The 12,915-nt window shown below is 43.0% G+C and overlaps 1 protein-coding gene and 1 long non-coding RNA gene across 2 annotated transcripts in view; one reads left to right on the forward strand and one right to left on the reverse strand.

Annotated features, from left to right (window-relative positions):
* The window catches only part of LOC120860965 (ankyrin repeat domain-containing protein 31-like), a 134,404-nt gene extending 132,437 nt beyond the window's left edge, over nt 1–1,967 (forward strand). Inside the window, 1 exon segment of the mRNA XM_040236671.1 lies at nt 1,401–1,967. Coding sequence (XP_040092605.1) covers nt 1,401–1,546 — 146 coding nt within the window. The 3' untranslated portion in view covers nt 1,547–1,967.
* Nucleotides 1,968–6,091: 4,124 nt separating this feature from the next.
* Nucleotides 6,092–12,821, reverse strand: LOC120860966. Its single transcript, XR_005720468.1, has 3 exons — nt 12,537–12,821; nt 9,298–9,379; nt 6,092–6,139 (listed from the first exon to the last, which is right to left on the reverse strand). It is a non-coding gene; the product is annotated as an uncharacterized LOC120860966 (long non-coding RNA).
* Nucleotides 12,822–12,915: the final 94 nt, after the last annotated feature.

Raw genomic sequence — 12,915 nt, forward strand, 5'->3', positions numbered from 1 at the left:
CAGTGGTACTGCGTGCCTCTGCAGAGGGTAAGGAGGACTTGAAGCGACCAAAGCTAAGAACAGAACCTGACTACTAGGGAGAAGCCTGGTTGGTCTGCGCTGATGGAACTCCCTGCCCTTCCCTAGAGGTCTCACGACCATTTACCATACCTCAGCAAAAGGCATTCTTCCAGTTTTCACATCAGTTGAAAGCAAGGGTAAGGCAAGTTGTTAGAGAGTTCATCTGGCTTGGGCACATTCCTTGAGTGAGTGAGTGGTAGTTGCTCAGTCCTGACTCTCTGCAACCTCCTGAAGCCTGCCAGACTCTTCTGTCCATGGAATTCTCCAGGCAAGAATACTGGAGTGGGTTGATGGGCACATTCCTCAGGAGCAGACTAAGTGTGGTCATGCAGAAAGGGGAGGGGATGGACTGCAGACCTAAGATGGAGCTGACAAGAGGCAGGCAGTGTCTTCAGCCACACAGCTGAGAGCAGTTTCACCAGAAGCACCTGGGCCAAGTGTGACAGGAAAGGATCGTCCTCCAGAGGCAAATTAACGTGGGATCACCACTAGAAGGATGAATGAGTACTAGTTATTAGAAACCCCAGATATCTGTACAGATGGGTAACTGTGCAAACATTTGTACTGCTTAGAATTATGAGCAGAGCTCTCGGACTTATAGCGTGTCTATCTGAAACTGCCTGGCCGAAGTCACACAGACGCATATTGGTGCTGTCCCTGGAATAAGATTCAATTAGCTGAATGACTTACAGGTCATATAGCCAGTCTCCAAGAAAGGAATCTCTGAGACTGGCAGGGAGCTTAAAGAAGCCAGTTTTAGAATCATTGATTCAGATGGGCAGAGCCGAAAGGGACCCCGTGGATCATCTCCTCTCACCTCTCAGAGGAGATGGAAGTCTAGAGAAGCCATATAACTTGTTTGAGGTCACAGCCAAGTTTGTGTGACCTAGAAAACTGATCACACATCTTCCAGCCTAACAATGTCTTCAGTAATAAATATGATAATAACAGCAGCTAGTATTATTGTTTGCTGTGTATTAGGCAGTAGCTGCACATTTCACATGCAATGTCTCATTTAATCTTCACAACTATTTTACCCTCAGTTTATTGGAAATGGAGGCATAGAGGGATTTTGTTTAACTACCTTCAGAACCTTCAGTTATCCTTTTTTTGCCTTGGTACTTTAGACTGCAAACAGGCTTCTTTCTTCCCAGATGGGTCAGTGCTGATTTATAGCTTTCTCTTGGGTATAGAAAATGGAGTGAGTGAAGAATGACCTGGCAAGAAAACCCGTTATGTGTACTAATACACTTGACTAGGGTCTAAGGTTTGTAATAAGTAAATTTAAATCTTATTTTTTCAAAAGGCAGTTTCTAATTTGTTGACACTTCTTTAAACAGGAACTTCCAAAGAATCAATGCAAAGCATCCCACATTATCTTCAAATAAAAGAAATACTGTTAAGCAGTGATCAAGAATTCCTCCCATGCCATATAATGGATGAGCATTGGAAGTTCTATGTGGAATGTGAGGAGCTAACATTCTAAAGCCTTGCTTTTAAATAACTTATTTGATATTTATTCATGTTATTAGTCAATGTTCATATTTCATCTTGTTTGGACTGGCGAACCTATTTAACACACAATTTATGAGTTGCTGCTTAAGATGTGTAAGTATAATGTCTATTATAAGAAAACATGTAACTCAACTATTATAGTAAGATTAATACTTTTTGCAATTAAAGACATTTTTGACATAAACAATATTGACTCTCTGGCTTTGTTTTTACTATCATAGATTTTAATCTTTAAATCAACACCTCACTTTTGCATAAATAACAGTTGTTCTTTATGGGAAGTAAGGATACAACTAGGAGTGATAATTGGTCTTAAAAAAATCCCTGGTAAAGTGAATCTACTTCAAAAAAGAACTTAAAACCTTACTACCTACCCCCCATTTACTTTGGAATTTATATTGAAATCAAAATGTAAAATTATGAAAGAGGTTTATCATAAGTTTCATAAAATTTAGTGTCGATAGAATTGTAACAATGAATCAAGGGTTGATTTGGGGGCTGATTATTTTAAGTAGGGTGTATATTTTACCTGTAAAGTTTGCTACATTGTCATGAAGTTATTTTTAAAGAATTATATTCAAGAGTTTTATAAGTTTTCATAAGCTTTTTAAAAAATAAGTGTCTTAATAGCTGTCTTTGATAGCCATCTTATTCTTATCTGTAATTACCCCAGATTCCCAAATATGCTTTTTAACTCTGTGGCCTAATTCTATCCTTTCTCTCTCATTTTTTGGGTAGCGATGTCAAACTGCAATAAAGATTACTCTAGGGACAGGGGAGCCTGGTGGGCTGCCGTCTATGGGGTCGCACAGAGTTGGACATGACTGAAGCGACTCAGCAGCAGCAGCAGCAGCAGGTGCTAGAATTTGGTGGGGATGCAGAGGAGCCATAATGTGTTGCTTATTGATATTTTCTTATTTTAAATGTACAGAATCTTAAATATCTTTAGAATGCACAAGAACCTGGTCAGCAGTTGCCCGTGGAGAGAATTATGGGATTGGAGAGCTACAGGGAGAGAAGGACTTCTAACTACGTGCACCCTTTGGCAACTTTGAAATTGGTACTGTGTTTATTCTTTCTATTCAGATAAAAATTTGAAATATCTGAAAAGAAAGCAACTGAAAAGTTCTGCCTATTAATAAAAGTGTAAAGACAGATCATTTTATTTTCCTTCCTTTGAGAGTCAATTGAAAATGTTCAGGATAAAGTGACCCGACATGTTGTAATGTGTGAGACCTGACGTGAATTTTATTCCATTATCCTTTTCTTAGACTACCTTATTTTTCTAATTTTTGAATAGCCTACCTTATTTGGTGATCTGTTTGGCTTTCATTCCTTAAGGAGATATTTAAAACATGGGCCATTTGGGAATATATGTACTAACATGGGAAATTGTATATATAAGTAACTAAAAAAAGTGCAGATTGTTAGACAGTATTTAGTATAACTCCTGATTATGTTAAATAAAAATTATATGCCTTGAGTGCATGTATAATATGTAAAGCCACATATTTATATATATTTTATATATGGTATATGTACTTTATAAGCTATGAAATGTGCATTTCTATGCATAAGTATGTGTGTGGTGTTGGGAATGTCCAGTAAAAGGTCTGGAATGTTACAAATAAAACTGCAGTGCCTATCCCTGAGGGAGCTGGACTGGGGAAGGTAGAAAGATGTTTTGCAGTTTACATTCAACATTTTAAAAATAAAAAGCAAAACCATAAAATTTAAAAAGCCAAACATTTCTTTTGTAATTTAAAAATAGTTAAAAAAAAAAAAAACTTAAAAGCAGGTCATTTGTTTATTAGTGAGATCCAACCAGTCCATTCTGGAGGAGATCAGCCCTGGGATTTCTTTGGAAGGAATGATGCTAAAGCTGAAACTCCAGTACTTTGGCTACCTCATGAGAAGAGTTGACTCATTGGAAAAGACTGATGCTGGGAGGGATTGGGGGCAGGAGAAGGGGACGACAGAGGATGAGATGGCTGGATGGCATCACTGACTCAATGGACATGAATCTGAGTGAACTCCGGGAATTGGTGATAGACAGGGAGGCCTGGCGTGCTGCAATTCATGGGGTCGCAAAGCGTCAGACACGACTGAGCGACTGAACTGAACTGAACTGAACTGAACAGTTTATAAAAGTCATATGTTCTCAGTTCAGTTCAGTTGCTCAGTCGTGTCCAACTCTCTGCGACCCCACGGACTGCAGCACAGCAGGCTTCCCTGTCCATCACCAACTAACTCTCGGAGCTTACTCAAACTCATGTCCATCAAGTTGGTAATGCCATCCAACCATTTCATCCTCTGTCATCCCCTTCTCCTCCTGCCTTCAATCTTTCCCAGCATTAGGGTGTTTTCCAATGAGTCAGCTCTTCGCATCAGGTGGCCAAAGTATTGTAGTTTCAGCTTCAGCATCAGTCCTTCCAATGAACACCCAGGACTGATCTCCTTTAGGATGGCCTGGTTGGATCTCCTTGCAGTCCAAGGGACTCTCAAGAGTCTTCTTCAACACCACAGTTTAAAAGCATCACTTCTTCCAATCTTGCAATTCTGAGTTTTCATTTTAGTAATCAAATTCTTAAACTTAATTTTCCAAGCCCATTTAACATTAAATATACCAACTGGTAACTGACATAACACCTGGTGGAGGCATATGAGTATTGCCCAAACTAAACACAAGGGTCTACTTCAAGCCAGACTGGGGTCCAGAGAGTTACCTTACCCCAGATTTTCCCTCTGAGATGACTGGGCAATTTGGAGTGATGGCAAGACATTTTGTCTATTCTGGGTTCTAAATGAAAGGCTTTTAGACCCTAAAGCATTAGTTTAACTTCTAGACCTTGAACTATATGAGACCTTCAAGAATATCCAAGTATACAATCCCTGATATTTGTATCCTTTCGATAAAATTAACTTCCTGAACACCTCCAGGATACTCCATACTTCCCAACAAGGAAGCCTGTTCCCTTTCAGACAGGTACTCCTAAATATTAGAGAGCTGGAACCCCAATCACCCGAATTGGACTCAGAATCCTGTTATGACAAAATAACACTTTCTTTTAAGACTTGAATTACAGATTAGCTTCCACTGGCCTGATAGCTGGCAGTGTCCAAGAATACATCTTGTCCTTTTCTCTTCCACTTCTCTTTCATTCAGGCCCTTCAAGTTCCCTTCCTGAGTTCAGTCCTTTATCAGGACTAGAGTACGTGCAACCTCATCCCATTTCTCTCACCCCAGTTCTTTCCCTTATAAAAACCTGCAGCACACTGTGCCAAATTATTCTTCCTAAAGGTCTATTTTTACTTCCTTGCTGCTGCTGCAGGAGTAAAATCTCAGCCCAAGTTTCGAGGCTCCTACTCTCTGGTCCTGACATAACTTTCCAGCTTAATCTCCCAATCATCTGTAACCTTTGACTCACTCTTAAACTCCTTTTTTATCCCTTTTATGGGCTGAAATTGTGTCCTTTCAAAATTCATATGTTGAATTCCTGGCTTTCAGTCGCTCAGAATGTGACTGTATTTGGAGATAGGATCGTTAAAAGAGATGTTTAAAATAAGGCAGTTGAAGTAGGTCCTCATACAGTCCGACTGGTGTCCTTTATGAAAAATTTTTGGCTGTACTAAGGGATACCGGGGTGCATGTGAACAGGTAAAAGACCCTATAAGGACAGAGCAAAAAGGCAGCCATCTGCAAACAAAGGAGAGAGGCCTCTGAATGAAATCAACCCCGCTGACCCTTCGATCTTAGACTTCTCCCCTCCAGAGAAATAATCTTCTGTTGTTTAAGCCATCTGGTTTGGCAACCCTGGCAAACTAACACAACCCCTAACTCTACCCAATATTTTGTTTACTATCAAGAATGTTCCCAATCTCATCTGTCCATTTATGTTTTCCTTATTCTTTGAGCCCTCTGCTTATACATATCCTCCTGGGTTGCTTTCTCAGGCCAAGCACTGAATATTTGCTGCTTGGTATTAGTGTTCTTTTCATGGCTTATTTCCCTCAAGTAGCTGGAAAAACTCGTCTTCAAGTAGCTGGAAAACTTGTCGAGGTCAGCTTTATAGTTTTATACTTCATGTTTCCAGTAAAATATCTCAGATACACTAGATACTCAAGAAATACAGAGTATATTCAAGTCAGAACAAAACCATATTCAAAATGGAAATTTTTTCATTCATAAACAAGTCCAGAGGTAGGAACCTGGGGGTTGGTTAGCTCTTTAACTCAACAGTGTTAGGATTGTTTCCATCTTTTTTCCAGCTCCCTTCAGGGTGCCAAGATGACTCTGCTGTTTCAGGCAGATGTAGATGTAGAAACAGCATCATTAGAAGAAGAAAGAAACATTCCCTCCAACGCACATCATTTGGGAAGAAACCTTCCTTGAACGCCACCACCACCACCCCAGGAAAGTTTATTTCATTATGCAAAATTTTACCTTCTGCTTGTCCGTACATCAGTCACTAGCCAGGGAAGCAGGCTACCCTTGATTGGCTGAGAAGTTTAACTGCATGCCCACGTGCAGAAGAGTAGTCAGGTGTACACACTCCGGACTCTGCTAAAAAAAAAAAAAGCATGTGAGTAAGGCTGGGGTGGGGTAAGAGCTAGTATTTATTGCACCTAACATATACCAATTCATTGTTATAAGCACTTCCAGTATATTATCTCATTTAATCTTAACCACACCCTATGAGGTAGAACTATTGTCCCCATTTTACAGATGAGGAAATCAAGGTATAGGATGAAGTAAACTGGCCCAGAGTCACACGTGTACCACCAAGTGGTAGAGCTGGGATTCAAACCTGGTAATCTGGTTTCAGAACTCACGCTGTTAGGTATCATATGTTTCCTCTCTCTAAATCAAAGGTATCTGCCTAAAAAATAGACATTATGATTAAAAGTGTTGACATCTTTCTGAGTGACAGCGGCCCTACTGACTCCTGCCACCTACGCATTCTGAGGATTGACTCACTTTGGTGAATGACAGGCAGGGCAGACAGAGATGCTCGCTGGTGGAAAATGGAATGCAAAAGTCCTGCTGGAAGAGCCTCAGTACAAATCCATTGATCCCTGCTCTTGGGCTTTCTCTTTTTCAATCTAGGAGCCCCAGGCATAAAGAAAATAAAGTTGATTCATCTGAGATACTGCCCAAACTCAGTTTTCATGGAAAACTACCCTGTTAATTGACTGCATGTGCCCATAAGACTTGGATTTTAAGTCTCATTGGGTTCTCAAGACTCTGAGGGATAATAGCACATAACCTCCACATGTGTTTTCTTTGGACTCTCTCATTTTCTATTTATTCTCATTTCATTTTTGTTGAAGCCTGCTTTGCAAAAGGAAACCAGGGATACATCTCTCTCAGACACATAAAAGCCAAGAAATGTGGAAAGTTTCTGCTTAAATGTTAATTGTAATGTTTTCATGTCCTGAATTCTCTTACCAGTTAAATAAGAAGAATGGAATTTGAAGCCATGCCAGATCAAGGACGAGATGGTTAGATAAGCATCACTGACTCAATGGATATGAATTCGTGCAAACTCCAGGAGACAGTGAAGGACGGGAAACCTGGTGTGCTGCAGTCCATGGGGTCGCACAGAGTTGCGCACGACTTGGTGACTGAACAATAGATCAAGCTGCTTGTATCTTAAAGTCCCTCATATAGGCCGCATGCTGCTGCTGCTGCTAAGTCGCTTCAGTGTGTCCGACTCTGTGCCACCCAATGGACGGCAGCCCACCAGGCTCCCCCGTCCCTGGGACTTTGCAGGCAAGAACACTGGAGTGGGTTGCCATTTCCTTCTCCAATGCATGGAAGTGAAAAGTGAACATGAAGTTGCTCAGTCGTTTCCGACTCTTTGCAACCCCATGGACTGCAGCCCACCAGGCTCCTCTGTCCATGGGATTCTCCAGGCAAGAGTACTGGAGCGGGGTGCCAGTGCCTTCTCCGATAGGCTGCATAGTTAACTTCTAAATTCGTCGGCCATATTTGTAAGTTTATATTCTTTCATTTAGGCTCCTTTAAAGTAGGAACAGTAGGTGCAAACATTTGAGGCTGTAATGTAAGTAGTGATACTTCTGAAGGTAAAAGCAGTTAACATTTCTGTTTTCAGCTGTTCACGACACACCTTAAAGTTCAATGATGTCTGGCCTTGTGGCTGAGATATGAAGTTGGTTCATGTCCTTCAAAGCTGGAGGCAACGAAATGGTGATGCAAGTTACCCAGCTAGTGGGTGAGCCTTGCCAATCCCCTAGCATCTTCAGTTCAGCACAGCTTTTTTGGTTCTGTTCATTATTGTTATTGCCTACTCATTAACTGTCGTGAAATGATTAAACAGAACAGAAACTATGTCTCTTTGTGTAAAAATGTCCCCAAAAGAAATGCTGGTGATGGAAATGAAGAGGTTTAAAAAAATGTTGGTTTGCAATATCCTGTTATAACCTATAATGGAAAAGAATCTGAAAAAACATATATGTGTGTATAACTGAATCACTTTGCTGTACACATGAAACCAATAATTATAAATCAACTATACTTCAATTTTTTTAAAAAGGGGGAAAAAAAGAAAATGGTGATTTTGACCCAAATAAAAAATCAGGATAAAAAAAGGAGTGAACAGTTAAATTTGGAAGAACTTAGCTCTGTGCCACAAATGACTTTATGTATAGTAATGTGAGCCCTAGAGCCCTGTCTCTGTAGTGTGGGTCTCCTTTTCCTTTAGAAGCCAAGCCAAATGACATGAGTCCCTCAGTTGACATACAGGGAAAAGTCTACTGCCTCCCCAGCCTTAGGGGCCCCTATTTCTCTATTTTCCCGAGAGTAAGCTCTTCCCTTGTAGCGCTTTTCTGTGAAACTCCATCAGCCGGCCAGCTGGCTCGGGGCCTGGACAGTGCTCTCAGCCACCACCCCCACCACCCCCTCATCCCTCTGTCCCACTCGCCTCACCCCTCCTGGTCCTTTCTCCAAAGCAGGACATGGCTTTAAAAAGGGGAGCCGGGAGGGCCTCGTTCTAAGAAGTTGTATCTAAACATGAGAAACTGCTTACAAATTTCATTTAGTCTCACTTATATCATGTATACGTCATATGTCTCATGTCTCCTAAATTAAATGGGATTTTCTCCAAGGTCAAGGGATGTTGTATTTTTGTATTCTTCCATAGCAACAGTGCAGCATTTTGCACAAGCAAGAGTTCAGTGAATCACATTAGTCTCAAAAGCATTTCATCCTTAAATATACCTTTAAACACTCAGCCAGCAGAGAATCTGGCAAGCTATGTGCTTGCTAAGTAAAGGAAAATCCAGGGAAACACATTAAGTATCAGATAGCCAACCCAAGGCTAGACTTTCTGCTTGCTTTCCGTTGGTAGCCTATGACAAATTCTTACTAGAAAGCCTCCAAAACATGCCAAGATCTGGTCATCTGTGCTTGACTCCATGCTGGTGAGCCCAGACCTAGAGCTTGAATTATCAGTTTCTGCTGACCTGTGGTGTAATTTCTTGTCTTTTGTATTCAATTTCCCCTCAACTTCTTATCAGTGTCTTTGCATGCCTTCAAGTTCCATTCAGCCCCTATTTCCTTAAGATAACCAGCTAAGTTAGTTCTGCAGAAAGACATTGGATCCTATGATGTCTCTGAAGGCCTAAGAAGACTTTTTAAATACATTAGAAATTCCTCATAAGGTTTCGTGAAAGTAATTCAGATGGCTGGGAAGGGCTTACCACAATTCCAATTTGGGATTTACATGACTTTTAGAAGACATTTCCATTTCTTGCAGGATTACTGTCTTCTTCGAATGGTTTCCTTGGGCCAAGAACAACACAGTCAGGACTGGAAGGGTAACCCAGGAGGCACATTATTTTGTGGTGGAATTCCTAAACGAAGAATAGCAAGACCAATGTGTTCCCTACTAGTTCTACGACTGATTGGCTGATTTACCTGGACACGCTAGTATTTGTTCCCTACTAGTTCTATGACTGATTGGCTGATTTACCTGGACACGCTAGTATTTCTTTGAGCCCCAGGATCCTTGGTTGTATAACAGCACTCAGGATTGCCATAAAGACCAAATAACATGAGTGAATTAGAGACCACTTCACAGCATGCTCACTGCTGCAGTATTACAGCACAGTATTATCATAGAGTAATTCACTGAGTTCTTCCACTCTGTATGGCGCTTATCTACATCCTTTTCAGCCTCCCGTTTCTACAGCAAAACTTCAAAAGTAAGATTCTTTCCGGCACACCTTCACCTTTGGAGCTGTGCTTTCGACAAGCCCTCCTTACTTAGCTCCGCCTTTCCTACTTTTCCTTCAGGGACCGGCTCGGAACTCCCTGTACTCTGAGTGAAGTCCCTTAGTGGTATCCTCAGTGAATTCCCCCGGCATGGCTGCCCTTTGGTCCCAGGCAGCTGATTCTAAGCATCTCCTGTCTTGTTGGTGATGCCTGTTCTGAGTACAGGACGTGTGTAGTTACTGTGTAGTTACTACCTCTGTAACTACAGTGTCTTTTCTTTGAGGGCAAGGTCTGTGATTTATGCATGCCTCTTTGTATTCTTAGCTCAAACAATATGTTTTCATTAACAGTGACTTTTGGGTGTTGTACTGGGTTGACAAGTGTCCCCTCAAAGTTCATGTCTTTGCATATGTAATCAAGTTATGAATAGGTCAGACTGGACTTCGTTGTTGTTGTTTTATCTCTAAGTCATGTCTAACTCCTTTGCAACCCCATGGACTGTAGCCCAGCACTGTAGCTCCTCTCCGTCCATGGGATTTCCTGGGCAAGCATACTGGAGTGGGTTACCATTTCCTCCTCCAGGGGATCTTTCTTGACCCAAGATCGAACCCGAGTCTTCTGCATTGGCAGGCAGATTCTTTACCACTGAGCCACCAAGGAAGCCCCATACTGGACTTGAGATCCTTCAAAGAGAGCACAGCCTGGCCAATGCCTTGATGTCACACTTCTAGACTCTAAATTGTGAAAGAATAAATTTATACTGTCTGAAGTCATCCAGTTTGTAGTGACTTGTTATGGCAGTCCTGGGAAACTAATACCCTAGGAGTGCTAAGCACACCGTAGGGTGTAGTGGAGGCCTTAGGGGGCCACCATCAAGCCTAGGGTCTTCCCTGGTGGCTCAGCAGTAAGGAATCCACCTGCCAACACAGAAGATACAGGTTTGATTCCTGTTTTGGGAAGATCCCCTGGAGAAAGAAATGGCAACCCACTCTAGTATTCTTGCCAGGGAAATCCCATGGAAAGAGGAGCGTGGTGGGCTACAGTCCATGGGGTCACAAGAATTCGACATGACTGAGTAACTAAGGATAAACACATGTGCAGCTGAGAGGCATCCTTTGAAGACCTGGGATGCTGATCAGAGCAAGGCTTTAAGGGAAGAGGGTGACTGAAGAGGACAGGGAATGAACTGACTATAGTCTGAGTAGAAAAGAAAGAGTTTACAAGCATTGCGGTAAAGGTACTTTTTAATATTTATTTATTTAATTCTGTTTTGGCTGTGTTGGGTCTTAGTGGCAGCACTCGGGATCTTCAGCTCTCGGGCTCAGTTGTTCCACAGCATGTGGGATCTTTAGTTCCTGAGCCAGGGATCTAATGGGTGTCCTCTGCACTGGAAGGCAGATTCTTAACTACTGGACCACCAGGGAAGTTCATACAGGTATTTTTTAAGGTCTTATCATAGAAACAGTTTACTTTATGACAAAAGGTTGATCCTGGAGTTGGAAATGGGTGCAAGTAAGTGAATGGACAACTACTTTATGATACGATATATCCAAATTTTTAAACTGACCAATTTGGGAGAAACTATATGTGTTTGGATTTCATAGCAGCCCTTGCTTAGATAACTGGGGCCTATGGTGGGGGCCGGGCTGATGGTGGCTGATGAAGTCACAGTTTCCTCAGCTGTTATCTCATGGACACTGGGACAGACCACGCTGGTCTGAGTTCTGGTTCTGCCATTTACTGGCAAGTTATTTCCCCTCACTTGCCTCCCTCTCCTCTGGAAAATCAGAATAGAAAAAATAGCATCTCCCTCATAAAGTTGTGAGGGTTGAAAGATTAATCTGCACAAATTGCTTAGAACAGTCCTCACAGCAGGTAACAGAAGGCTTAGTTGTTCTTATCATTATCATGAGGGAGACCAGAAGGGTGAATAATGTGACCTTTAATGACTCTTCCAGAAACAGGGGGCCCCACTGGAGAGATGAATGCAAAGTTGGCCATCTGCTTGAAAATAAGTCTGCAAAGTATTAAAGTATTTATGAAAATACTTCTTTTTCCAAACACTGGGGATTTTTTTTTTTTAAAGGCAGGGTGGTCTCAGAGTCTCTACTACTGTGGGCAGATTTCAGAGTGTAGGATTAAAGGATATGGGGTCCTATGCAGCTCCCTCTTTTAGGATTCCTGGGTCGCAAGGCCTAACCGGTTTTACCTGGTCCGATCTGGCTCCTCACCAACACACCTGGCATACAGCAGGCGCTCAGTCTACGTGGGTTAACTGAGGACGGAAGGAAGAAACCAGCTGGGACTGACTTCCCTGGTGCATCCCTGGTCTGTAAGGCAGCCCCTCCCAGGAGCCTCGCTGGCCACCAAGGACTGGAGCACAGCGAGAGAAGTCTGGAAGGTGGGGAATTAGAAGGTATGGAAGGTAGGGCCTCAGAGTTGGTCTGTTCACACGAACCCGCCACCAAGGCTGAGGCGTAGATATTGCCCAGTTGATTAAGTAGGCGTGTTTCCGGCAATAGGGTGAACAGAAATGGGACCGGATACCATGCCGGCACGGCCCGCCACCCTCACCCCCGCTTGAGGGTAAAGAGGAAGCCTTAGAGTGTCTATTTGACCTGCAGGTACAGACGGGAAAACAACTTTGTAGTCTATTTATGGGGCATAAAACTCCACTTTCCCACGCCGCTCCTAGATATTTCTCCAGGCTGCCTGGGACACTGACCTGTGGGTCTTAACCAGTGAGAGCGAGGCGATTCCTGCAGGACCTCGCAAAGGAAAAAGCAAGGAGTCGCAGATGTGTTTGCTCCGTCACCGCCCTCTGATCATCTCTGGGCAAGTCACTTAGCTCTCCAGACCTCCGCTTTCTTGCTGTTGAACGCGGGGAGGGAACCGAAGCTGGCTGACGCTCCGAGCGGCGGCGGAGAGCGCAGCGCACCGCGCACCTGGGAACTTAGTCCCGGGCGCGGCGCGGGGGCCCCGGAGCGCGGGGCCGGAGCTCCCTCTGCGGGAGCGCGGCGGCGACGCTCCTCCTTTCCCTCCACGTCACGGGGGCCGCTCAGCGCGCTCCCAGCCCCCGGCCGAGGGAGAGCGACTCCCCAGCC

Source organism: Oryx dammah, unplaced genomic scaffold (assembly GCF_014754425.2).
Source record: "Oryx dammah isolate SB20612 unplaced genomic scaffold, SCBI_Odam_1.1 HiC_scaffold_11210, whole genome shotgun sequence".
Taxonomy (NCBI): Eukaryota; Metazoa; Chordata; class Mammalia; order Artiodactyla; family Bovidae; genus Oryx; species Oryx dammah.